At 51.5% G+C, this 25,504-nt stretch overlaps 11 protein-coding genes across 11 annotated transcripts; 7 read left to right on the forward strand and 4 right to left on the reverse strand.

The window, feature by feature from the left end:
* Nucleotides 1-2,099: 2,099 nt before the first annotated feature.
* On the forward strand, nucleotides 2,100-2,420 carry AA0111_g12294 (hypothetical protein; the record flags this gene model as incomplete). The annotated part of the gene is made up of 1 exon (XM_028646256.1): nucleotides 2,100-2,420. The coding sequence occupies one exon, from the start codon at nucleotides 2,100-2,102 to the stop codon at nucleotides 2,418-2,420; it is 321 nt and encodes a 106-aa protein (XP_028500098.1).
* A 2,049-nt stretch (nucleotides 2,421-4,469) lies between these two features.
* AA0111_g12295 (hypothetical protein) lies at nucleotides 4,470-7,991 on the reverse strand (the record flags this gene model as incomplete). The annotated part of the gene is made up of 3 exons (XM_028646257.1): nucleotides 4,470-5,334; nucleotides 5,386-6,951; nucleotides 7,000-7,991. 3 exons carry the CDS (start codon nucleotides 7,989-7,991, stop codon nucleotides 4,470-4,472), a joined length of 3,423 nt encoding a protein of 1,140 aa, XP_028500119.1.
* A 1,952-nt stretch (nucleotides 7,992-9,943) lies between these two features.
* Nucleotides 9,944-10,435, reverse strand: AA0111_g12296 (hypothetical protein; the record flags this gene model as incomplete). Its single annotated transcript, XM_028646258.1, has 3 exons — nucleotides 9,944-10,218; nucleotides 10,275-10,359; nucleotides 10,409-10,435. The coding sequence occupies 3 exons, from the start codon at nucleotides 10,433-10,435 to the stop codon at nucleotides 9,944-9,946; spliced, it is 387 nt and encodes a 128-aa protein (XP_028500121.1).
* A 319-nt stretch (nucleotides 10,436-10,754) lies between these two features.
* On the forward strand, nucleotides 10,755-11,921 carry AA0111_g12297 (hypothetical protein; the record flags this gene model as incomplete). Its single annotated transcript, XM_028646259.1, has 2 exons — nucleotides 10,755-11,004; nucleotides 11,071-11,921. 2 exons carry the CDS (start codon nucleotides 10,755-10,757, stop codon nucleotides 11,919-11,921), a joined length of 1,101 nt encoding a protein of 366 aa, XP_028500120.1.
* A 1,017-nt stretch (nucleotides 11,922-12,938) lies between these two features.
* On the forward strand, nucleotides 12,939-14,239 carry AA0111_g12298 (hypothetical protein; the record flags this gene model as incomplete). Its single annotated transcript, XM_028646260.1, has 4 exons — nucleotides 12,939-13,341; nucleotides 13,398-13,589; nucleotides 13,648-13,800; nucleotides 13,866-14,239. The coding sequence occupies 4 exons, from the start codon at nucleotides 12,939-12,941 to the stop codon at nucleotides 14,237-14,239; spliced, it is 1,122 nt and encodes a 373-aa protein (XP_028500100.1).
* A 983-nt stretch (nucleotides 14,240-15,222) lies between these two features.
* On the forward strand, nucleotides 15,223-15,605 carry AA0111_g12299 (hypothetical protein; the record flags this gene model as incomplete). The annotated part of the gene is made up of 3 exons (XM_028646261.1): nucleotides 15,223-15,283; nucleotides 15,402-15,485; nucleotides 15,544-15,605. 3 exons carry the CDS (start codon nucleotides 15,223-15,225, stop codon nucleotides 15,603-15,605), a joined length of 207 nt encoding a protein of 68 aa, XP_028500099.1.
* A 953-nt stretch (nucleotides 15,606-16,558) lies between these two features.
* On the forward strand, nucleotides 16,559-16,834 carry AA0111_g12300 (hypothetical protein; the record flags this gene model as incomplete). The annotated part of the gene is made up of 1 exon (XM_028646264.1): nucleotides 16,559-16,834. The coding sequence occupies one exon, from the start codon at nucleotides 16,559-16,561 to the stop codon at nucleotides 16,832-16,834; it is 276 nt and encodes a 91-aa protein (XP_028500103.1).
* Nucleotides 16,835-16,846: 12 nt separating this feature from the next.
* On the forward strand, nucleotides 16,847-18,109 carry AA0111_g12301 (hypothetical protein; the record flags this gene model as incomplete). The annotated part of the gene is made up of 2 exons (XM_028646265.1): nucleotides 16,847-17,473; nucleotides 17,573-18,109. 2 exons carry the CDS (start codon nucleotides 16,847-16,849, stop codon nucleotides 18,107-18,109), a joined length of 1,164 nt encoding a protein of 387 aa, XP_028500118.1.
* A 285-nt stretch (nucleotides 18,110-18,394) lies between these two features.
* AA0111_g12302 (Topoisomerase 1-associated factor 1) lies at nucleotides 18,395-22,059 on the reverse strand (the record flags this gene model as incomplete). Its single annotated transcript, XM_028646266.1, has 4 exons — nucleotides 18,395-19,431; nucleotides 19,479-21,650; nucleotides 21,697-21,928; nucleotides 21,976-22,059. 4 exons carry the CDS (start codon nucleotides 22,057-22,059, stop codon nucleotides 18,395-18,397), a joined length of 3,525 nt encoding a protein of 1,174 aa, XP_028500117.1.
* A 259-nt stretch (nucleotides 22,060-22,318) lies between these two features.
* Nucleotides 22,319-23,336, forward strand: AA0111_g12303 (hypothetical protein; the record flags this gene model as incomplete). The annotated part of the gene is made up of 2 exons (XM_028646267.1): nucleotides 22,319-22,450; nucleotides 22,506-23,336. The coding sequence occupies 2 exons, from the start codon at nucleotides 22,319-22,321 to the stop codon at nucleotides 23,334-23,336; spliced, it is 963 nt and encodes a 320-aa protein (XP_028500116.1).
* Nucleotides 23,337-24,161: 825 nt separating this feature from the next.
* On the reverse strand, nucleotides 24,162-24,596 carry AA0111_g12304 (hypothetical protein; the record flags this gene model as incomplete). The annotated part of the gene is made up of 1 exon (XM_028646268.1): nucleotides 24,162-24,596. One exon carries the CDS (start codon nucleotides 24,594-24,596, stop codon nucleotides 24,162-24,164), a length of 435 nt encoding a protein of 144 aa, XP_028500102.1.
* Nucleotides 24,597-25,504: the final 908 nt, after the last annotated feature.

The following is a 25,504-nucleotide window of genomic DNA, read 5'->3' on the forward strand; positions in this document are numbered from 1 at the left end:
CATCACGGGGTATACTACCATCAGTAGTTGGCGAACTGGTGGCGGTGGCTCTACCACTCTCAAGCCTCTCATGCAAACAGCTCAACGCCAGGATTCCGTGTTTCACAGCAGGTTCCTCATGGGTCAACTGGAGCACCGTCTGACACCATAGGTGCGAGTCAAAGAACTCAGTCCAACGTGGCAGGGTGTAGGTTTGAAAGTAGTGGAATGAGCGATTCTCGAGAGGTTCTGGGCTGAGACTTGTTGAGGGGCTTCTGGAGATAGTTGACTGACGGCGCGGTTGCTGTTGTTGTTGTTGGCGCTGGGGAATAGCGAGGAAAGAAGAATTGCGGTATGCGGCTGCGGTGGCTGGAGACGTGGAATCATGTGGGGATGTATCTCTGTAACCACCGCATGTTCGGTTGGCTCTTGTGCATCTGTAACATGCTGGTGGTCGTTAGCCCTCAATTCCATCCCAGCTGATTTGCGATATTTGGTTAATTACACGGTTTTGCTTCGTCGCATTTTATGCGTCGCTTTCTAATAACCAGTAAGTAGCTGGCGCATGTCTGGTGAGTGATTGATGTGGAGCCACTTACCGGCAAGTGTCGCATCCTGTTTTGACCCTTAACTTTAAACTCCTTTCCAACTGCCGCAGTTTGATTTCATCCTCCATAATCGCTTTACTCACGAATGTCTTAGATTCTTTCATATATAATGAGATAGTAAAGTTGATTCGGACCGAACACATCCGAAGCGACGTCCTTGCATAACGAGGCTATCACCTTACCAGATACTGCATCATGACCCTGTAATCGCAATCCAAAGGGCGCAACGTCCGGCCGATTTGCTCACAAGAGCACTTCTTGTATACACGATGCTACGCGGCTGGAAAGCCGAGGTACGCGTCCAACAGCAAAACTCAACTCTTCTAGGATGCGCGGGTGGCCTTGCTTCTATAAGCAAGGCTTTCAATGCTATATGGCAATGAATGCTTACGTGGTACTTCCCTCGGCTACCTTACCCACCCTTGCTTTTATCCTTGTCGGGGCATGCAACCAGGCAGAGGCAGTTTCGCGGAGCTAAGTGCACCTTATTAGCCTTGATCGACCCGACCGCGAATCCTTCAGGATTGTTCAAATGACGTTCCGAATAGTATTTCAAATACGACATGGAGCACGGCGAACGGACTGCGGAAAGCGGGAATCGTGAAAACCGGACATAAGAGAGGCTTCATACGGTCGTTGGATTTGAAAGTGGTAATCCCTTCCAACGAAGAGAGGGTTGTGCGTTGAGGTAGGGAAAATTTGAAAGGGTGATTTGAAAGCAGAGGTCTCGGGATATACCAGAAAAAGTTATGTTCCACAACTTCGAACAATTCACAAGAACCTTAGGCCCCGGCAAGCACGAAGACAACATCTCTACTCTCACAACCGATAACCACCAGAGCAATCAGTGCTGAGATGGGTTTGCGATCAAAGGTTAGGGTTTGTCCAGGCGCAACGAACAACATCCGCCAAGGAGGCAGGATAGTTTTGCATCACTAAATTCAGCACCTTCGCCATCCCAGTCACGCACAGCTGTTGTTGTTGTTGTTGATGTCAGCTGCGGATTCGCGCAGTTGTTGTATGGATTTGCGGACCATGACGTAAGAGACCATCGGTAAGGTGCTAGCCGCGACAAAGTGGAAGCGCAAGTCTCCAGCAATTAAAGGTTTTCGAAATAGTTCTCTGCCAACTAATGTTTTCTGACGTTGTAGCTGGTCTACGTTCTGGTGACCGACAATCAGCATTTATCGCAACAGCTGGGCTGTGTTCATGCAGGCGTGCAACTCGGGGGAGGCTAGCGCCTCCATATGCCCAATCGCATTGACATAAGGGCACACCTCAAAGGATTAAATACCTGAGTGCCAGGCAGAGACTCTGAGAAAGACAAGGTGAGGAGTTTGACAAAAAGGTAGCTCTTTTAAGTTTTCGTTGAGTGTCGTTGTTAGGTATACTGTGTGAGGTTGGGGCAGTTCACTAGCATCGACGAGCACGACCGTATGGGGTTTGGCCTCCAATTAGGGCCGCGATAGCACCACACTAACACTTTGTAGTCAAATCAAGCATCGCATCAACATGTTCTCTACTACCACCACTACCACTACAACCGACCGAGTTGATGAGGGCATTGAATTAGCTGAGCTGTTTGGCGATCCACTTCCTCAACAGGCTAACGTCAACGCTACATTACCCACGCCTGTCCTCCCACCAACCGCCCACACTCGATCTCCTGCATTTAACTATCATCCTCCTAACATCCAAACAACACTGTCGAGTACCCATAACTTGGCAGTCGTACCTGATGAGAAGAAGACATGGTTCAGTTATGTCGTAGAATATGCCCCTGTCGAGTCGTTGGCACTGCTATTGGATGTTGCTGTGAAGTGGGCTACATAGAGGAGGCAGTTCGAGTTGATAGGCAATATCATAGGTTCTTTGCGCAATTGTTTGTTCAGCAGATACTATACAGGTGTAAAAGGTATATTTAAAGCACTCGTGGAATGCAATTGACGAGTTTGTCGTCAAGATAGACTAGAAAGACCTTCAGTGAAAGCTTTGTTGAAAAAATGGCCAAAGAGGCTGCACACAGACTTTGACAGCGGACACACAGAGTGGCACTCTTCATTACAATCAACAGTCAAATGTGATCGCGCTGAGGATCACGGTTGCTAAATCGCGCGGTTATGGCAGGATTCATTGGGCATCATGTGAGGAGTATCGATGAGATGCAAGAGAACATCGATGGACTGCCTATCTTGAGGGCGATAAAGGGTTCCATGATCAATGATTAGATACTGTGTCTATGTAAGTCATGCTACGAAAAGTAACAAAAGGATTACGGCAGCGATGAATTGCTAGGTGCGACGAATCAGAAGCGCCGATCTTCGGCCATAACGGGTGCTAGCAAGTCAACAGACATGAGCTACTAAACAAAGATGGACTGCAGGAGCAAAAGGATTACTTTCTGCCGCTGAGGTGACCCTAACTCTCGGATCTTGAGTAGATGTGATCGGATGACGCAGACTGTCTTGAGGTGGCAACGAATATGGGTGCCAAGAATTATGGTGGTCGGACGTGCCTGCGCTTCTTTCATTCGCTACGGTAGCAGCCGCCCTGTAGTAGCCACAGCCATGGACCAATCCCAGAGCAATTCCCCCTTTGGTATCGCTACCTAGATAACCTTTTGGGGATAGTAGAATAATACATGCATGCTCTTCCACCAATGCCGCACCAAGATGGTCAGCGAAAACGCTATGATTTAGCTTGACCTGGCTTGACTTCCCCGGACTTACCTGCTGCGCCTCAACAGACAGAATGCACACTTGAATTCGAGGATGGCATATATCTCTTGTTTTCCTGCCCCGTCTCCAGATAGACCACATTGTCCATCATACCTCAGGGCTTTCGCTAATCCATTGTTTGACTACACTTCATCTCAGTTGTTGTACGTACTTTTCAAGTAGCTGCAGCAGCACCACGCTAACCCGTTCTAGTCGGACCAAGCACCGCATCGCATTGCTATGTCTTCCCCCACTTCCACTGCAGCCGGACAACTTAGCAACTCTACACCTACTCAATCGATCAATACTGACACTGAACTACCCACCCATCACGTACCATCATTCAACTCCATATCTCCTAGCAACAACGACAGCCAAACGACGCCCTTGAGAGCCATAGCCTTTCCGCCTAGGCCTGACGACCAGACATTACATGCCTACATCGTGACGAACTTCACATTGATAACAATCGCCATCGCTGTTATCACACTCGTCGCTACCGTTGCTGGAATACTCGTCGCTATCGTTCTGGCTGTCATATACAAGTGAACCACACATGGGAAGGGAATATAGGGTATAAGGCCAGGGAGTCACCGGAGTTACTTTCCCCAGGGTAGAATCAGGCGCACTGGATGTACGATACCCATCTACAAGCAACATGTCGTTCGTGCGCAACTTCATTTTTCTTTCCGCGTAGACACGTATGACACAGACGAAAAGATGAAGGAAGAAAAAGACAATACAATTCATATATCTAATATCCAACCAGCCAGCCAGCTTCCGCGGCCCTCAAAAAGTGTATAATATATCCATTGCTCGCTCTTACACATACGCCCACGCCAAGTTTACAAACAACCCAAAGAGAGAGGAAGTAATGAATAAGAAAAGTAAGGCAATGCAAGAAGCGCACTGCCATGCATGCCAGATGACGGGGTAAACAAGAGAGAGAGAATGGTGCTCGATGTGCCTCGAATTGATGTGAAAAGAAACGCCGCCAGGGGATGCTCCGCTTTCGAGCAGTCCGTATGCAAATCGTCAAAGTCTGTGTGTGCGTGTGTGTTTGTGTGTCGGTATCGAGCCAGCCGAAAGTATATACTCGTTCCTGAAGTGAATGTTGTTGCTTCGCCTGCCTTACTCCTCCTCAGCCCTCTTCTCCTCATACACCCTAACCCGGCCTCCTGAAAGCCTCAACATTAAGCGTAGGCGTCTCGACCTGCCTGTTGGTCGGCACGCCTTCATTCTTTCTCCTATCGAAGAAGTTCTGGCATTCGTGACTAACAAACGTCCATTCCGCCAGTGCTCTTCCAGCATACGTACTTGACGTAACCGCCGCACCAATTGGAGGCGTAGCCAGCACAGGCTCTGTATTGATCCCCTTTTGTTGAAGAAGGGATTGGGCGGGAGCAGGCAGTTTGGGGGGTTGAAGACGCATGTTGTGGTAGGTACCAAAGCGCTTGTCGACCCATTCGAGGGAGAAGCGGAAGTTGTAGGTGCGGTGGGTAGAGGGTGGTGGTTGTGTGGGAATGGATACGGGGGCGGGAACGGATGCCAATGCGGTGTTGGCAAGTGCTTCGGTCGTGGACTTGGCAGGGGATGATGTCTTGCTCGAATTCTCCTTTTCTTTAATGGATGGTGCAGGGCTCTTCGCCTTCACGGTCTGCTTCGAGCTGCCTCCCATGAGACTTCGCAAAATGTTCCACTTGCCCTTGCCGGACTCCTCGTCAGGAAAGTCGCTTGAATCGGCAGACACGGCGGAGGCTGGTCGGATCTCAGCTTCCGGGATAGTGGTGCTGGTCGGAGTTGGCTTTCGTTGATTAGGGTTTTGTACGACGCCGTCAAACGAAAGGAACGGGCCGTTATTGGCCACAACAGGATTATCATTACGTATGATTAGGAAACGTCGGCCTGGTGCAGGATTGCATGCCTGGGTCGACGGGTAGATGATCTGCTTACGCTCAGCTTCTTCTTGAAGCCAGAGGTAGTGAGACCAGATAGACCGGAGACGGTCACTCAAAGCTCGTTTTATGGCACTATATCATTGTTAGTATTCGCTATCCTTGTCAAGCGTCAAGAATACGTACACTTCAACATCGGTCTCATTTCCATCGTAACGCGCAACCCGCCAGCAGATCAGTCGCATAAAGTAAGACCGTACCATAGGGCACCAGTGGTTGAACCGGCTTTCAAAGAAAGCGGGTTCCAGAAGGAAGTCAAGGCACAATCCACTCTTTCTTCGCTCGTCCATACACAGCGTGCACCAGCTGCTGTAGAGGAATGCGTACAGTTTGATTTCTGTAGCTGTGTTATGACTGGCGGCCATTGCCTTGAAGACGGTAAGCCAGAATGGCCAATCCATTACCGCGTGTTGATCGCTATCGTGCTGTTCGTAGCGGACCATGATAATGAGAGCCTCTTCGAGAAAGTCACAAAGAGTGTAACAGGCACTGTTGTCGTAGATGGAAATTTTACGCGCCTGCGCCTGGAGGAGACGGGCAAAACTGTCGGCAAACATACGCCTGGCAATATGAAGATGCGAGTTCCGCTCGGAAAGGAAATCCCGTATTAGCATGATAAGTCGATTCTCCTGCATCATTCGGGTAGCATTCGCGGGTGGGAGGGCGATGTTTGAGGCAGAAGCGTCGGGTTCTAGAACATCATCGAACGTGATGTCTGCTGCCCTCGATGGATCCTCCACTGGCTGTTGCGGCGCGGTATTCCTGTTGATTGTCGCATCAAGGTTGACCAATATCTGGGCATGTACCATGATGAGTCCTGGCACGCAGATGCGCTCCGCTTGACTGGGCTCAACAGGCAGGAATTCGCTGACTAGAATATGGAAATGCTTGACAAATACATAGAAAAGATCACTTTCAGCGCCAGACCAGCGCTTGGTCCAAAGCCCATACCAGTCAAGATTCGCCATGGCGAGTGGGGGCAACACAGGCTTGTGCAACTGGCGTAAGAGTCGGTTGAGCGAGAGCAACTTCAAGGAATGAAGCATGGGAGGGAAAGCAGCCACAACTCGATCCGAGACATCATCCAGTCGGTCTAGCTTAGAGACACCAGACTCCTCTATGACCCGCTTCATCATGTCGAGTGAGGGACTCCACAGGCGCACCAACACATCGGCGACGCCTGGGCAGAAGCAAAAAGCATATGCGCACGTCTTTCCACAAAAGGTGACCAGGCTAGCTGCAGCGTTCCGTAACGACATTTTCTCTACAACGAAAGACATCTGAGATTGCAGGTTCTGCGTAAATATATTTCGAACGTTGTGGTAAACGGATTCGGCGAGGAAGTCGGATTGGCTAGACGAAGCAGAGCCGGTTGTAGACGTGGTCAACGTCTCTTCGCGGTCTGCAAGAGCACAGAAAGGAGACGGGTAAAGTCTCCATTCGGGTCTCTCCATGATGGCCGCGATTCCTTCCAAAATGACTGGACGATCTGTGCCAGATATCGACTGATTGTTCCGCCCTGCAACAAGTTCCAAGAGGCCGGTCCACCATCCGTTGAGGATGTTGACGCGTCGATCGAGGTCTTCTGGCCGGAGCTTGTGGTTTGAAGGGTGTGCGGTATATTGGCGGAGAAAAGGCAGGAGGGTGGTCCGGACGACGTTTGCTTTCAGCGAACTGGACTTGGATTGGAATCTGTCATCTGTTAGCTATTACTTCGCTATCGAGAATAGGGAGTCATGCTTGCGCAGATCTGCGTCGAGGGTCCTGAACGCGGTCCATAGCTCATCTTTCTTGCGAGGCTCCGTCTTGACACCCTTGAGCTTTTCCGCGGATACGTTGCGTGGTAGCGGCGGAACAACGTGGGTCGGGCTGACTGGATTGTGGTTTTGCGGGTAGTGTGGAAGCTTTTCTGTCGAGAAGGACTTGGGTACAGAAGGCAAGTTGGAGGCACTGCTCGAATTGGCAAAGAGACCGCTAAGGCGCTTGTTCTTCTTGTTGAGAGGCGCTGGCGGTGGAATGTCTTCTTTCACGACGTCTCTCGCTTCAGACTCCTCTGGAATGCTGGTTGTGGTTGTAGTCGTTGGTGTCTTGCGCTTGTTTGGCTCAGCAGTGGTAGTAGTAGTAGTAGCGGGCTGCTCCTTGTCGGCGGCACTCTTCTTCTTGAGTTTCTTTTCTTTCACAGGCGACGAAGAATCCCCCGACTGCTCTTTTATGACCCACGACTTCCTCCGCAGGTTGGTGAGAGAGCGCGACGGGGAGCCAGCCGGGGACTCTGATTGTTGCTTCTTCACAGCATCGGTCCGGCCGCGTTCAGCCTTTTTATCCGTCTTGCGTTCAGCTGACGGTTCTCTGCTCCGGCTGGAGAAGGGGAGAAATCGCGAGGAACGACGCGAGAGATTGTTGGGCCTGAGTTGCGGCATTTCCACACCAGCTATGTCCGGAGCCTCTTCTGAGGAGGGGCTCGATCCACCTGAATTGCTCTCAGAGGTTCGCTCTTCGCTCTTGCCAGTTTCGACATCGTCTTCGGAGCCTCTGAGTTCTACCACCGGCACATCAGTATTGATGTCCTTGACCTGGGGGAAGTACGTGTACGAGGCGGCCTTGGGTAGCTGGGCGCGCTGAGTTTCCTGGGGAGGCTGCGGGCCGACCTCTGACGCGGCTCTACTCCTGCCCCGAATGGCATTCGCGAGGGAGTAGTGGCCGCGCGGAGCCGGAGCAACGGCGATGGGCATGGCGACGGGAGTTGGAGGTAACAGGGGGATAGAGTCGCAGTAAAGGGCCGGCTGTTATTTTTGGTCAACACACTTCGAGGTTTATGAGCTCATGGCGCTGAATTGGGACGGGTGCGGCGTTGTGCTGTCAGGCGGGCCGTTGTGCAGGCAGTGGCAGTGAACGGGCGAATGTCCAGTAGGGTTGCGTCAAGGACGCGAAGACGTCACAAACGAGGCTGTGGTACCGGGAGCGAACAGAAGCCGCTCTTGGAGTGCGGGGACTGAGAAGTTTGTGCGAAAGCGAATGGTGTAGTTGGACAAGAGGTAGTAGCGACTGGCAAGGCTTCAGGTTTGAGATTCAGCACTCGCTGACGCCGCTGGGGGCAGGTTAGAGCTATTACTTTGACGCTTCGCAGGCGGACGAACTGGGACTAGCAGGGGTCATATGCGCAGCTTTCGCCTGTGCAGATCGCGTCGGAGCGATAATTCTATATTAAAAACGGGCGTATTCTTGGTATCATTTGCCTTTCGTCTACTGACCCCCGCCGCGCCGTTTCTTTACCTTTTGACGCTGGGTACGAGTTTTAGGGAGCCCGCCATCCACGGCCAGCATGACGCCTTTCGTCACACAGACAAAGTCCTGTGGCGATCCGGTGGTGTGCCAGCTATGCATCGCGTAGACATGGTCGGGACAGGCTGCGTCTACTGCGCAGTGGGCCCCCCGGCGAACGAACTTGTTTTTCCCTGACGTGAACTGCGAACACTGCAATCTCTCATGGCTGCAATCTCCTGGCCATGACCTGGGTATATTGCAAAAACCCCCGCCGCTTACCGCCTCGTTTCAGTCCCGACGTCTTTCCATCATGACTAGAACAAGCACGAGGTGAGCAATGCTGGTCGACTATTCCAACGACTGGTGGACAGGTGCTAGTGCTTCAGGGTAAACCTCTCAACCAAAAAAAAGTCCATCGTCCGCATCGCACTAGGACATCGGTATGCAAAGCCGTAGTTGCAGATAGGCGACCGTGCTTGCAGCTACTGCGGCAGAGTCCAACCGCGATGCCTCTTGAGCCCCACGCGCATCCTGTGCTTTGTCCGAGGTTCCGAACATGAGAGCATTATCGGGGCGGGACATGCCAGACAGACAACTGTGCAGACCGGCTTATCTGAGGGGCCACGGTCGCTGCAGTCGATGATGCACTCGCATGTGCATGTGTAGCGATCACCACTGCCAGCCGCGTACGATGGACGCTTCTCGGAACAATGTGCATCAGTCGGTCAGAAACGCGACACGTCGTATGAGTGAAGGTGTGAAGTTGGGTGGGACTAGATGCGACAGAATAGTCACTTTTTACAGCGTTACAGGCTGGCACGTAAAAGTAAGCCAGCTCCTGCCAGAACCTCATCACGATCATGGCACCCCGCACATGCTTCACGTGTTTTACCTCCTCTCCTGAACATACGCCAGATCAACTGCCAAGGTGGGATGCTTGCTTCTCAAAACGTGATGCGCATGCACAAAAAGTACATATTCCAACAACTGCGGACCCGTGTTAGTTCCCAGTCCATCACGACAAAGCACGGATGTTAGACCCTGAGCAGGCTAGTTGTATGACTTCCACGTCTCATGTACTTGTAGATCGCGGCCTATATCGAGTCAAAAAGAATGCCCGTCCATGAGTAGTTTAGTTTGGGCACCTTTGTCCTGAGGCACCAAAGAACAGCTGTTTTAGATCAACGCACTCGTCCGTCTGGACCCAGCATCGATAGTCACGACTTGAACTGCTCAACATCCCACGGAACCAATCAATAGTCACAGTTTTGGATGCTCTGCACCCCCACGTTGATCATATATCACGTCACGTGATTTACATATTCCCGGACATGGCTGAGGTTCAGTTGGGTTCATCGCCCAATGGTATTGGCACAGTCGCTAGTATTTTAATACATGGCTTCCCTCACCCAGCAGCGCTCTAGTGAGTGGCTCCAGGGGTGGTAATGCTCTCGTCCTCCTCCTCGAACCAGTCCTCCTGGGGCAGCACAGCGTCGTCCTCGCCCTGGGCGCCCTCAACGTCGACTGCCTGTGTTTCGTATGCCTTGAGCTCGTTCGCGATGTCGGTCTCCTCGGGGGAAGCGGGGGCCTTGGGGACAGTGAACTTCTGGACGTGGCCCTCAGCGTCGCCGGCCTTGACTTCGGGAACCTTGTAGTTCTTGAGCTCGCGGAGGTACAGGTCCTGCACTAGGTCGGCTGGAGTACCAATTGGGTCAGTACGGTCCCGTATGTGAGCGCTTGGGATGAATCACCTGATCGGACGGCCGAGGGAGTGATGAAAGTGCGGCGAGCGACAAAGGCAGGCTGCTGGCGGGCAACTCGGACAAGCGCCTGGCGCTGTGGCGGGTCAGTACGTGTCCAGATTCCAGCAGCAACAAAACCGTACCGAGGCCCTGATGGATTGCGCGATCATTGTGTAGGTGTGGTGACGTGGGGAAGCTGGCAATGGGAGCTACAGTGAAGGTCGATGTTGGGGAAAAACCGTGGACCGCCGCAGCTTGAGCCGCGACCGCAAACAGTTTAGCGCGCGCCAAGTAGCAAATGGCCGCCTGCAGTTCCAACTATAACCTTCCCTCCGTCACGTCTTTCCTCCGTCCTGCAGCCTGTCTCATACCACCACACTCACTCAACCTGCTCCGCCCCAGAAGCAGTCTGCAAGTGTCGTCGGTCGACCGCGCGCAATAGCTAGAACCCAATACAAATCCGTAGCTGATCCCCAGACTGCTGCAACAATGTCGTACGCTCCCGATGGTCGCCTGCTGTCGCCTGGCGAGGTCTATGAAGCCGCGCCCGCGCCCGTGAAAGAAGACGAGTGGCAGGAGGACCTGAACGTTGCCATGATCTGCCCGGACTGCAAGGAGAATCCTCCGAATCTAGTTGAAGAGTTCAGCGCCGGCGACACCATTTGCGGTTCCTGCGGTCGCGTACTTGCAGAGAGGACTATAGACACGCGCTCTGAGTGGCGCACTTTCTCCAACGACGGCAAGTACTTGCCTGCTTGTAGGAAATGCAAGTGAGACATATGCTAATGTTGCGCCTTGCATCTAGATCAAGGAAACGACGATCCCTCGCGTATCGGAGACGCCGCGAACCCGCTGCTTCATGGCTCTCAACTCCAGACGGAGATCGGTTTTGGCGACGGTGGTATGAGAGTCCGCGACCTGAGCCGCGCGCACAACAAGAGCAACCATGATAAAGTCAACAAAGCGTTGCAGGCCGCATACGGACAGATCTCGGCGCTCTGCGACTCACAAAACATCAGTCGCCCGACCGCCGAGACAGCCAAGATGCTGTTCAAGATGACCGACGACGCCAAATTGTTCAAAGGCAAATCGCAAGACGCTATTATTGCCGGCTGCATCTTCATCGCGTGTAGGAAGCACGACCAGCAGCGCAGTTTCCGCGAGATCTTCAAGATGACCAACGTCAGCAAGAAGGAAGTCGGCCGTACATTCAAGGTTCTCGAGGCCTTCATACAAAAGTCGCAGAACAGCGGGCCCTCCGTCGCAGGCAACGGTGCCGTCATCGACACCGTCAACCTTCTCAACCAGAAGGGCGGCACCACAGCCACCAGCGCTGCGAGTCTCATGCCCCGTGCCTGCGCCAAACTTGCCCTTGGAACACAGGTACAGATGGTTGCAGAGGAATGCGCGGACCAGGTCGCCCATTACGGAGTCGCAGCTGGACGTTCGCCGCTGTCCATCGCTGGTGCCTGTCTCTACCTCGTCTCCCATCTCATGGGCCAGCCCAAGTCTCCGAAAGAGATTGGTCTCGCAGTCGAAGTCAGCGACGGAACGATCCGCACTGCATACAAGCTCATGCACTTGGAACAGGACAAGCTCATCAAGGAGGAATGGATCGCAAAGGGTGGCGATCGCTCCAGGATTCCGCAAGCATAGTTGTCTTGCGAGCCTTGAGGGTCGCGTTGGGATTTTGAGGTCTCTTCAGAAAATTGGTTTTGCATTTACAAGGACAGCGCATTGCATGGTGTTTATGAACAGGGTCCGTAATTCTATGGTATGGGTAAGGCTTGGGGGTTTCTTAATACGGTGGCATTGCTAGTACGTTTCTCTCTCTCTCTCTCTCTCTCTCTCTCTCTCTCTCTCTCTCTCTCTCGCAGCCTCACTCAAATTGCTTTGGCAACAACACATGATACCCGATAGATAGGCATATATCGAAAAAATTGAAATGGCGTTGGTTTGGAAAATACGTCGATATATTGAAGTGAAAATGATTGTAAGTCACGGTTCAGGTGTCAGTATTCTGGTCTTATGAGCACACAGCACAAGACCGGCGATTCAACTCTTAGAGTCTGGTTAGAGGACCCTGGTGTAGACCCTGTTGACATTGCATTACGAATACATAATTCCAAACCAGCGATTTATCTTAGTCTTCCCAACATTGTCGTTTGATAGCCATTCTTGCTCGTCCATCTTGAGTTCATGTTGTAATCAACGCTTTCAAATCTCCATGTATGTTACGCTGAAGAAGGTAGAGGGTCTTTCCCCACAAGAGCATACGTCTGTGCTGCATTACGAGCATACCTTGCCAAGTACCCAACATGATGCTGTGATAGTCATTATTGGGGCTTTGCACACGATGCCACCCCTCAGTCTAACCTCCATAGATGTTTCTTCACCATTTCGAGAAGGTGGACAAGGCTGCTTCCAGTAAAGCAGTATCATTCCTGACAAATATCAAGAAAGCGCAAGCGGAGAACGACCCAGCGAAAGTGGTGTATCGTTCTTCCTATAAAATCGCATCTACTGCCTTCCATGGTTTTGTTCACGTTTCCGTCAGGCTTTCCTCCAGCCTACACTGAAGCTCACTGGGAGTACTTCCCTCACTCCCTAACCCAGCCCATCACAAGCTCTCTCAGCCGTAGGTCGCCACCCACCAACTACTAACCACCCACCATGAAGCCCATCATGCCCTTCCTCATCTCTCTCCTCTGTCTTGTTCCGGTTTTCTTCGTCCCCGTCGTGTCCGGCCACAACATCGTAAAGTTCATAAACCACTGCCCCTACCCCCTCTTCTTCTGGCAAGTCGGCCCCCGAGACTCTGGTATTGACGGTAGCAACGCTTACCGACAAATGGTTCCCGGCGGCGGTGGCTCGGTAGTTCACGAGATGCGGAATACAGAGGCGCTAGGTGGGGGATTGAGCCTCAAGATACGGGACCTGGATCACTATGCGGTGGCACCGGCGGGTATTATCCAAGTTGAGTACCATTTGGAGCCGAGCAAGGGTTTCATGTGGTATGATCTCAGTGCTGTGGATTGCGATTTGAAAGCTGGACCTGAGAATGCGATGTATTGCCGTAAGTTGTCTTCTCATCAATCTTGATGGTTGGCTGTGGACTGACGATGTTTGCAGCGCTTATTGAAGGTGGCATCAAGCTTTACGTTCCTGACGCGTACCTACATACTCCAGAAGTGCCGCAAGGCGAATGTCCGACAGGGAGTTGTAACAGCACCGGATGTACCGACGCTTATGAAAGGGAAGGTGGATATCCTGGTGAGCCAAGTTGGGTGTGCAAGGCTGGTGCTGATCTCTTCCTTGAGACATGTAAGTTGATGACAGATTGGAAGAAGTATACTGAACAAACACTGACGAATAACTTCAGGCATCGAGAAAGCTGGCGAGAGGACCTTCTTCGGAAAGGATTCAAGTGCTTCCGTACCAGTCCACCAAGCCATTCCAGATCCCTTTACCCAACCTCCTCCGCCGCCTCCAGCTGTTCCCTATAAAGAGCTCAAGATCTCGCCCAATGGTGAATGTAGGTCTTCTGCTAAACTCCCTTTCCCTTCCCTCTTCAACATCTCACTAACGAAAGTCGAACAGGCGGACCTATCGAGGGTTACACTTGCACCGGCTCTCAACACGGCGTCTGCTGCAGCCAGTACGGATACTGTGGTAACAGACCCGAATACTGCTATGCGGGATGCCAAACCGGCTTCGGATACTGCCTCGGAGAAAACGAGGCACATCGCCAAGTTGCGGGCCCCGAGCCTTTTATGCTGTCCATCGTTGGTACTGCTATTGATATCAGTGTCGTTACGCGGACTACAACAGCGACTGCGTTTCTGACGGAGACGGAGACAGTGACCGTGACTGCTACTGCTGCGTTCACTTCTCTTCCTGTGTCGGCAAGATTGTCTCAAAAGATGTTCAGAAGATATCCGAGGAGCAATGCAGCGGCATATGCGAATATGTGAGGGGAAGTAATCCCTTCAAGCACCTGTTAATGTTGAGGAATCAAAACCGAGACGGTTACAAAACGAATTGTACTGCCGTGTCCATATCCATCACGACGCCAGGAGAGATCTGCTACGACAAAGATTATTTTGATATCCGTTATCCATTTTCATGACCGCCGATTCGGGTACGCACAACTACTGAAGCTGCAGAATCGGCGCTACGTGCTACTCATGGTCTGGTATGGAAGTATGGATGCGCGGCGAGAGTCTAGACATGACTCTTGAAGTACTTCGCGGCAACTTCGAGTTGTGGGACGAGGCACAGAAGAAGCGTTTTCATGGTCTTTATGACGCTACACACGGTCGATTTCGTAGTCGGAGGGATGCACTCGGTCCTCATGGTTAGCCCTCCTCAAATTGCCGTGGTGATGGCTGTCATGGTTGGGCGCTTTGTAGCCTGTGGTCTGTTCATAATGTTTAGTAGATAAATGGAATGAAAACTGTCATCAGAAACTATTGCTTCTTGGGATAACGAAGCCTCCTTGGCAGATGAAACTGTGTTTCCTATTATGAAGGAGAATGGGTGCCTTAAGCTCAAACTGTAGTCCTAGCTCTGGCGCTCGTCGTTGAGTTGTGCTCTCCAAGGTTGGTGGGCGGGATGATTGCAATGGCCTCTAGGTGCTTCGATGGCCTTTGTGCAAGTTACCAGGCGTCGAGCGCATCGCCCCTAGCTCTTAGAAACTACCGCAGAATACGTGAATACCGAGAACCACGAAATGAGGGTGTGATGTTGGTGTTGGTGTTGACATTGCCGCTGATGTGAGTGGGCCATGCACTAGCGTATCGGACCCCTGCTCGCCTAGCTAGCGCACATTGGAAATTTGCCCACCGACGGCCCTCACGCTCACCCATCGCCAGCTTGACTCCATCCCCGAACGCCCAACCCAGCTCTTCCGTACACCGAACGAACCGACTCCCGTCGAAATTCACAATCGCACAAAATGGACTCTGCTAAGGCCCCCGTCAACCTCGTCAAGGTCACCCGTGTCCTTGGCCGAACCGGTACGCGGAATTTCCGAATCCCCCCACAAGAAGAAGAGAAAGAGGAAGGGCGCAGTCAAGGAACCGTGGAGGATGCAATGTGACTTGAGAGAATGGCAGGCTGACGGATATATTACAGGCTCCCGTGGTGGTGTCACCCAGTGCCGTGTCGAGTTCATGAACGACCAGACCCGTTCCATCATCCGCAACGTCAAGGGCCCAGGTACGCACTCTCTGCCTACCCCGCGCACCCCTCCAAAATACTAATAAATGTACCATAGTCCGTGAGAACGACATTCTCTGCCTCCTCGAATCCGAGCGTGAGGCCAGGCGTCTGCGATAAGCCCGCAAACAACTCTCGGGGAAAAAGGGAAAGCGGCATTTTCTACATTCGGTTACCGGAGTTCTTTGCGAAAGCTATGGGCATCTATACGGACTTCACGAGGATGGACAATATGATGGCGTAGTGTTTCTTGCTAGCGCTGCGGAAGCGGAGGATGGGGATGAGTTGATCTGGGGGAGATACGATTACGACGATATATCAAGAAGTCTGGGTTCTCTCCCTGAATGAATCGAAAATCTACCAACTCCCATTGAGTAGTGGATGTGGATGTGACATATGGAAGCTGCTGGCAGGACAAAACATGGGTGTTGACGTTATTGGATATGGACTGATCTGCTTCTAGACACGCCTCGTGAGCCTTCAATCGGTTTAGGGTTTTGGAGATGCTCGAGACGTTCGTTCCGCCGACTACCACGCTATGCTTTGCTCCCGAACCAGCTAACAACCTTATCAAATGACACACGATACCACTGGACGAGTTTGGTGAAATATATGTTAGCCCTACGGACATCTACTTACAGATTATTATATCAAAAAATGTCTCCAACCATAGCTAAAATGCTGATGGTACCACCGTACACATAGCAACTCCACCAGTAACGCCTCCACGGTCACCAAAGTCTATCTTCGGCACAGACATCTCTGGTTATTCCAAGTCAACTCTGGGGACAACGCCATCGCGTTCATGGAGCAACAGTCGTAGTGGAGGCTTGTTCAGTTCCTTTTGGAGTTAGAAACCACGGGGTAAGAGCAAAGATAGAGCTGATAGTGGGAATAAAACCACCCACACGCCAAAGCATAGGCGGTCACTATCGTCTTCAAGCTCCCCATTGTTCATGGCAGGAGGTTCTTCAAAGGTGCTTTCGGGTTCGGCACCTATTTTTCACTCTGGATTACCCTCCGCGATCGCTGATGGAGGTGCACTGATGCCCACTGACAACAGCACATCAATCATGCCATCGTTACAGCTTTCAACTAGACGGAATAGGACAATCAGCTGGGTGGACCAACTTTCAACCCGACCCACACTGTCACCGTCGCCGTCATCCGAAGTCAACTTTGGAGGAGCGCAAACAACGCACGGCTCCGAGATCGCACCATTGTTTGCGCAAGAAGACTCAGACAGTGACCCTAGCAGCTCAACGCTTTCCCTCAACTCGCCTTTCTCTTCTGACCTCCATCTTGCCATACAATCTCTCACACCCCAAACCACAATCGCTGATCAATAGAGTGAGATCACCATGCTAACCAGTCCCCGCGACCTCTCTCCCTTCAAGGAAAAGCCCCTCTGGGAACCTGACGACAAGGAATGGGAAGACATAGACGCGATTCACATCTCGTCCACTTACAAAGCCTCCTTTAGAGACCCGCGACGATGTAGTCCGCAGAAGACAACAAATGTTAGCACACTGTCCCGCTTCAGCAGCACCATCACATCTCTCCTGCCTTTCTCCCCTGCCAGACTCGCCGCAGAGTCCCGTCTGTGCGATGAAGAAGAGCTGCGAGACGAGTTAGAGGAATTGGACAACACGTACTACTCAGACCCTGCCGGAGACCTCCATGATACTGTCGTGGCCTCCACTTTTCTGTCTGGATCCCGATACTTTCGCCATGACCAAGCTGGGAGTTTTGCCCGCGCTCCACATGTCATCGATCTGGAACGGTATTTCAATACTCAGGATCCATTAGTTGGAGCTGCTTACCCGCGTCTTTGTAGCGCAGTCGCTACGATACTCAGTCACACGAACAGAGACTGTTTAGAAGCATTTCTTGATCCACGGGTTGACGAATTTGTGTATCGGAGGGAAGTAGACAGGAGTACTGCAGGGAATATTCTTGTAATTAGGAGGATGGGGAACAGTGTTATTGTGAGTTTTTCTCTGTTGACCATTTCCCTTTCCCAGTCCTACAAATAACATCTCTTCCATCATCACGGTAAGTACTGAGCTGACTAATGAGACAATCAGGCTGGTTCCTACCGTAACCTAGGCTTCTCGTTATCATGGACCTTGTACGTCAGAGCATCGTTCAGCGCCACAGGCCTCTGGTACGAAACCTTTGCGTCGCCCGTCGCGGGCTCAAGTCCCATTGTAAACGGAGTACCAGCTTGGGATACCTTCATACCAAACAACGCGTCCTTTTCCTTCCCCGTCCCTTCGCCATTCTTCCCGCCACCGTCATCATGCCAGTCGCAACAATCCACCGTGCCGTTGGAGTCCTCGCCTCGGAAGGTACTCTTAGCTGGTCCAACTTCACCTCCGCAGTGGACGCAGGGTCCAAAGAAAGACAATGAAGAAGAAAACAATACCATTAACCCGACAGACGAAAAGTTTGTGCTATATCAAAGCAGGGTGCTGGCAAGGTTCTTTCTAAGAGACATCTGGCTTAGATTCGAGGGACGGTATGAGTGCAAGGCCACGTGGGAGGTTGATGGGGCAGTCAGCGAGGTTAGGCTAAGGAGGGCTGTTGTGGGGTTTCCTGGGGACAATGACGATGATGGATAAGCACAGATATGTAATGTCCTTGTATGAACTGCCTACAAGACATACACGGACTTCGTAAATTGGCACTTAAGGCAGGGATCTGGATGTTCCTGCCGATAGAAGCCATCTGCTTCTTGCCTACAGCAGGAACCTGGGAAGTCGTGATAGTATGGGACGAGATGGAATTGTCAACAACAGAGATGATGGGTATTCAAAGCCTACAGAGAAAGCAAATACGGAACAACCACGCTATGCGGCCCTAGAATCCCAGATCATACCGTGAACCCCTTTTCCCCACGTAGTATCTTACTCCGAGTCACTGTCAATGACAAACCCTGCCCTTGTATTTCGTGGTGCTGCTCTTCGCGCCACGGGTGCATCGTCCTCATCGTCATCCGTATCTACATCTGCCATTGTAGTGTCCACAGCCTTAGCTGAACTACTTGCTGGTTTCCTAGGCGTATCCGTATCGCTCTCTGCCGTCATAGCATTGGCATTCTGACTCGAAAGCGGTGTATCTGTCGTTTCCTCTCCGTCTTCGTTCTCGTCTTCATTATCCTCAGTCACAGATGCAGCTTGACTACTCTCTGCATCCTCCATATCATCATCACTATCTTCAAACAGCGCTTTCTTCTTGCTCCTCTTACTTTTCTTAACCGTCGCATCAGCCTTCCTCTTCTTCCCCACACTAACAGCCGGCTCCACAGTCCCCAACACCAGAGACTTTTTGAACACCTTCAGATTCTCTTCACGGATCGCCTGCTCTCTTGCAAAGAACGCGGCATCCTTCTCAGCGTCCCAGTCCTCATCGTCGGAGTCATGGACATACATCGTACTCAACGTTTTAGCTTGTTTCTCAATTTCCTTCTTGCGACGTGCTTCGGCTCGGCGGTCTTGTTCTTCTTCATCGAGCTCGACGGGAGTCTTCTGTCGGCGCCGTCGCTTCAGTGTTTTGCGAGGAACATCAGTGTCTGCGTCACGTGTAGTCGGTCCGCCTTTGGCGTATTCGCCGTGATCCTCTTCTTCTAGGTCGCGATCTATGCCGTCGGAGTCATCGTCGAACTCGGCCCGGCGGGTAGGCCGACGAGCTGCTGCGGCTTTGCTGCGGAGCAGATCTTCTGGTGCTTTACCGTCTTCGTATGTCGGCGGGTCGAACTCGAACTTCCGAATGAGATCGATGGCTTCTTGTAGTTGTATTGATGTGAGTGATGAAGGAATAATCCATGCAGCGTCTGGGTCATGATGTTCTCCTAGTCTCTCGAAGCCGACTAAATTCATAAGTAGTCGTAGCTTGTTGTCTTTGAACATCGCTATACGGCGCTCTTCGGTGTCGTGCTTGATGACTAGATTTTATTAGTAGACTTCTTTGTAGCAGCAGAGTGGGACTTACAGATTGACGGTGGCTTCGACGTTTCGGCATCTGGTTCGGGGACTGCCTCGCCCTCTGGACGCTCTTCCGCGTCCGTCACTAAAGCCTTTTGTGCTTCAGCTGCCTCCTCCCATGCCTTGCGCTCTTCAGCTGCTGATGTGAGTACGTCTCGTACCCAGCGGAGGTGGTCCGACTTTGACTGGTTTACAAGAACACCAACAGCGACACCAACCTGATCGGGTAGCTCCATACCAGGTTTGACTTCCAGCTCTGCTGGCGCTCGTGGCGCTCGGGTGTTTACCTCCTTATCAAAGCCGTGTTCGAGGAAGAAGATGGTTGCAGGGATCTTGCTGAACAGCATCTCTACTACCAGCTCTGGTCTCTCCTGTACTCTCTTTACGACTTGCCTAAAGAAGTGTTTGATAAAGTCGTCCCACTCCCTGTATGCAGGAGACTCAGGGTCCAGGCCGCCTGGACCTTTCATCATCTTATTGAATAGCTGCAGGATGTCCACCCGGCACAGTAAAACACCAAGCTCCATCTTGAAAGCGACACGGTGGAAGAAGCGATGCGCGCGCTTCAGCTGTTCGGTATCCAGATCGCTGAAATACTTGGCAAATGCCACGAAAGTGTTGACACTGGCTTGGTTGACAAACTTTGCAGCAAATCTCGTGAAATCGAACTTGCGTTCCGAAACCGTCTTCTGTGCCTGCTGAAGGTCTTCAGTCTCGGAAGCGTTACCCTCTTCCTCTCCATCTCCGCCCTGCTTTTCAGCTTTCTTTTTCTTGATCTTTCGAGCTCGTCGCTTCGAGCGGATCTGCATGTCCACGTTCTGCTTTGCATAGCGCTCAAGCATCCGCAAAAAGACATGAGAAAGCTCAGTAACCGCATCGAGATAGCCAAAGCCTTGATCCTTGTATGACCTTAGAATCATGACTATTCTATCATGTGTTGACTCTTCGTAGAAGATACGGTTCTGTATGTTCTCAGCAATCTCTTGGTCCTCTTCAAGTGCCGACTCGGACATTTCGTGCACGGTGAGCAAGATCTGGGTAAAGCACTTCAGTCCGGCGTTCAGATCTCGCCATGCCTTCTCGTCTTGACTCTTTTGCATGAAGCGGTTGAGTAGAATAAACGTCTCCTGGTTCATGACTTCGGCTACTAGCCCGTAGCTCTCATCCTCAGCAGACAGAACTTCTGGGCTCTTGGGGTCTGCGGCCCTCTCCTTCATAGTCCGCCGCCGCGCGCACTCTGCTCTCAGGAACCACGATACGAGATAGAAGTACTGTCTAGAATGCCGTGTCTCCACACGTTCAGTTTCGCGCTCGATAGCTTTCCGTAAATGCAGGAATAGAGGGTTGAAAGACGAGTCGAGAAACTCTTCAACAAAGGCTTTGATATGTTTCCGTGCAGAAGACGTCAGCGACACCGGCAGGTCGAACTCCTCTCTCTCTTCGCTAACATCCTGCTTGCGCCTTCCTTGTCGAGGTTTGTTCCACTTCTTCGTAGCATCCATCTTGTCCATGCTAGCCTGCGCCTTTCCTAGCACATCCTGCCCAGATATAGTCGTGACCTTTTCGTCATCTCGCTTCATCCATATCATTGTTCCGAATCGGTTGTGCCGGGTTGGTGCATGCCGAGCATAGCCTGCGAGCATAGCCTTCTCTTTTTGCATCAAGTCCTTGAGCTCATCTGTATTTTTGGCATTGAGCTTCTTGTCTTCCATGAAGAGTTTCTCAGCATCGATACCCTTTAGTAGGAAGAACAAGATCTCGAGTATGACAACATCTTGTGTGACAAAGTCCTCTCCGATGCTGGAGGCGATACTCAGAATGACCTGAAATAGATCCTGTTCTTGGAAAGTATCAATCGTTGCAGATCGAGAGACTTCGGCTTCGTCAGTGTCCATATGTGCATCGTTGGGTGGTGCAAGCATGGCAATATTGCGTATGAAATATAGCGCGATCCGGATGATGCCTTCATCTCGTGGTGTTCGTTCGCGGAGGGGCACTGCCATTGAAGGAAGCGCAGTCTTGACGGCAGTCTGAAGGACTCTGTCTCGGTCGAATTGCAGGATAGCGCGCTTGTATCCAATCTGGGCGAGCCCGATGTAGGGGCCATGTCGATGGTGGTTTACGGTCGCTTCGGTTGGGTCGATTTCGTTGGGCCATGTCAAAGGCACAAGCAGTTCCACTGTAGCGGTCAGTACAGCCCAAGTACGTCAGCCCTGCCTTCATACATGTCGCAACTGCAATCTTGTGTTTCCACGCGCTTTCTGTTACAGTCGGTGATATCTTGGCAAGTATCTCTAGTAAGTCGCCCTTTACGAGGTTTGCTTCGGCCATGCATCGTGCAACATCGCGTCGATTGTATTGCCCGTCGGCAAACTTTAGCCATTTCCGCAGGTCCTTGAGACACAGCAGGGCGTCGTGTCCGAGTGCATACGTGCCATCATCACCAATACCACCGAGCTGTGCGCATGTCAGTGACGATTGCATTGGCAAAGCAGGATACATACAGCAGAAATTAGACTGGAGACGTGAGCGCGAACTTCTGGGTTCACAGTGTCCTGCGCCCAATCGTCCAGCGTCGTCTGAGGCATTGTTGTGGTTGATGCTCGGACTGCCCGCCGGTGTCGCGATAATCCAAAAGACGCGTCGACGCGTAAAGTGCCACATGCGGGACAAACCGCTCAAATCCGCCAAGCCCAGGCTGATCCTCGCTCCTTCCCGCCGCCAGTCAACGTCATGCCTCGGCTAGCCCGCGGCGGCTCTCATCGGCCTGGGGAAAGAAGTTCCCCATCACATGTTGTGTGTGCAACCCTCACAATTTGCTTGCAATCTTCCGAGCATATACTCACCATGTTTTCCGTAGCCTCAAGACAGGTCGCCCGATGCGCAGTGAGGCAGCAATGCCGTGCCTTCAGCTCGACTCCCTCTGTGGGGGCTGCTGCTGAGGTCAAGAAGCTGGGTGTCATTGGAGCAGGTCAAATGGTGTGCAACGGCCGACCCGATCATACAGGCGAGCCTTGTGAGCTGACGTTTTCAGGGCCTTGGAATAGCTCTCGTAGCAGCACAGAAAGCCTCTGTACCAGTCCGGTTAATTGACAATTCCCAAGCATCAATCGACAAGGGCCTAAAGTTCGCGGACAAGCTTCTCGAAAAAGACGTCGGAAAGGGCAGGATCTCCAAAGATGACGCCGTCGCAGCAAGAGAGCGATTAACGTCTAGCACCTCAATGGATGACCTCTCAGACGTCGACTTCGTAATCGAGGCCGTACCGGAGATCCCAGACCTCAAACACAAGATCTTCTCGCAACTCGCACAAATCTGCCCATCACACGCTATCCTAGCCACCAACACCTCTTCCATCTCGATTACCAAGATCGCAGCGAGTACAACCACCGACCCAACCGATCTCTCGGCCTCATCGCGTGTCATCAGCACACACTTTATGAACCCGGTCCCCGTTCAAAAAGGCGTAGAGATCATCACTGGCCTTCAGACCTCACAAGATACCGTCGATACCGCAATCGCCTTCTGCGAGAGGATGGGCAAGATCGCTTCCAAGTCCGCCGATAGCCCGGGTTTCCTCGCGAACCGCATTCTCATGCCGTACATCAACGAGGCCGTCATCTGCTTAGAGACAGGCGTAGGTGCCAAGGAGGATATTGACAGTATTATGAAGAACGGCACGAACGTACCTATGGGCCCGCTTCAATTGGCGGATTTCATCGGTATCGACACGTGTCTGGCCATCATGCAGGTTTTGTATCATGATACGGGTGACTCCAAGTACAGACCTGCGGTGCTGCTGAAGAAGATGGTGGATGCAGGGTGGTTGGGAAAGAAGAGCGGAAAAGGGTTCTATGACTACTAGGAGAGTGGCAGCTCAAACATGAGCATTGATGAATAGCAACTTATTTCGTCAAAGCACGCCCTGAACGTCCTCGCAGTAATTTTCCTGACAACCCGTAGCGCGGATCACGTAGCCTATAGCACATCATCAGAACTATAGTATCGACCCATTGCGACAACACAACTACTCCCCAGCCCAACTCTCCTTTGCCCATACCCACTCTCTCAAAGCTAGCATCCATAGGCTTGTCGGCTCATCGCTCCCATCATACAACTCTACACTCAAATGCCCTTTTGCATCACCAATACTCACACCTGATAGCCTCACTTGATTTAGACCGTGTTGTCAAACACGTAAGATCTAGCGTGACGTGTTCCTCAAAACTATTCTGTCGAACCTTACTCTGAGCTCTTTCTCTTTAGTATCTCCGGTCGAACGCGTAAAAGTGGAGCATGTGTATAACGGTACCACATTTGGGCCATCCGATTTTACGTCTAGTTTATCATCTGCCCTACCAAATTTCGCATCCCCAAGCGTCCTATGTAACACATCATTGGCAGCAAAGTTTGGAGTTCCTCGCCGCGTCCCAAAGTACGTCGCATGCTCAGCAGATTACGCGAAGGGACCAGCTTTTGTCAAAAAGATGCAATTAATCGCTAGCTAGGCATATCACATTGAAAAATTTCATAGCGAGGTACCTCAGATAGGCACATCAGTTTCTACGCTCGCTACCCACACGCCCTATTAAAATATCCAAAACCTCAGCGCCCTGTCCAATAAACGTCGCTAACAATCAGATCCAAAGTCCACCTCTGTGTCTCGACTACTCATCCCCCAGACAACCTCTCATTCACACGGCAAATCTGCCTTGGCAAACCGGCCTGTATTCGTCTTCCTCCACTCGGGCAAGTTGTTCGGTACGCCTTTCTTCTCATTCGCAAGGTCGTCCCACTCAAGGCCTGATATCATCATCCCCATGCGCTCCCGACCCACTCGATTTTTCTCGTTGGACGAGAAGCAAGACCATGCTAGTCTGACGGCGAAGTCGCTCTCTGTGATGCTTTTGTTTTGCTTCAACATCTCATTCTGCCTCTCGTCGCGCCTAGTTTGTGTCGCTAGTCGGATTCTTTTGGTGCCGTCTGCGTTTTTGGTGGGATCTGAGACTGAGAGGCTTTCTAGTAGTTTATCGACGCGGGCAGATCGTGCGATGTGTGGTCTTATGATGGGTAGTCTTGATAGCGGCGTAGGATCGTTTGTGGTGTCGTGTCTCATGAGCTTCATTTTGTTTCAGTCCTTGATCTGCCTTCTCTTCGGGAAGGGCCGTTTGAGTTGAGGTTCACATCGTTCTGCGGCGGCTGTTCGCGTCTTGGGTGTTTTGTCTTCCTCTTTGGACATCTCTTTTTGTGGTATTTCGAGCGAGAGACATGGCTTTTTGTTCGAACGCATACTTGTGGGTTCTGCTCCCGCTTCTTCGGAAGTGCGTTTGAGTGAAGTAGACATCGAAGTAGCTTTTCTGATGTCGCAGAGTTTGTTTTGAGCGATCGGTTTCGTGTATTTGCTTGAGAACTTGATGATCGCGGTTTGGAGGGAAGATGTGATGAGATTAGGAGAAAGATCGTTTTGGGAAGGAATATATGCCAGGTAAGTGGAGTATCCATCGTAGCGGGTGTTGTATTACTGGAGTACCAGAGTAATGAGGCCTTGAAATTAAAGTCAGTGCAGATGTCCTCAGTGCCGTAGAGGAGGTTAGCGCATGAGGTAAGAACCCATCATCGGTAATGGCCTTCACACAGCTAGATCTTATCAAAAAAAGTCTTGTACTGACAAGCAAACCCAAAGGTACTCTAGGTATCCCACGGACAGCTCGAGGCCTTGCGTATGGTGGATAGTCTCAAGATCAAGTGCCTTTGGATCTTTATAGCTTGATACACTGCAGTGCAAGAGGCTTCAAAGATACAAGTGATGATCCGACATCTTGAACAACCGAGCTTACATGCTTGTGGTGCTCTTGGCTAATGCGAAAAACGTGCCCTTCTTCTCACATCTGAGTGCAACAATACCGCAGCGTTCCCATCGTACAGTAGTACGGTGAGGTACTGTACGGTGATACGACGTACGTAAGCCGTACGTAGGAGACCTCTCATCGGTCCGTACAGTATCCGTAGGGGGTGAAGTTTTGGGAGCCGTAG

Source organism: Alternaria arborescens (genome assembly GCF_004154835.1).
Source record: "Alternaria arborescens strain FERA 675 chromosome Unknown contig_73, whole genome shotgun sequence".
Lineage (NCBI taxonomy): Eukaryota > Fungi > Ascomycota > Dothideomycetes > Pleosporales > Pleosporaceae > Alternaria > Alternaria arborescens.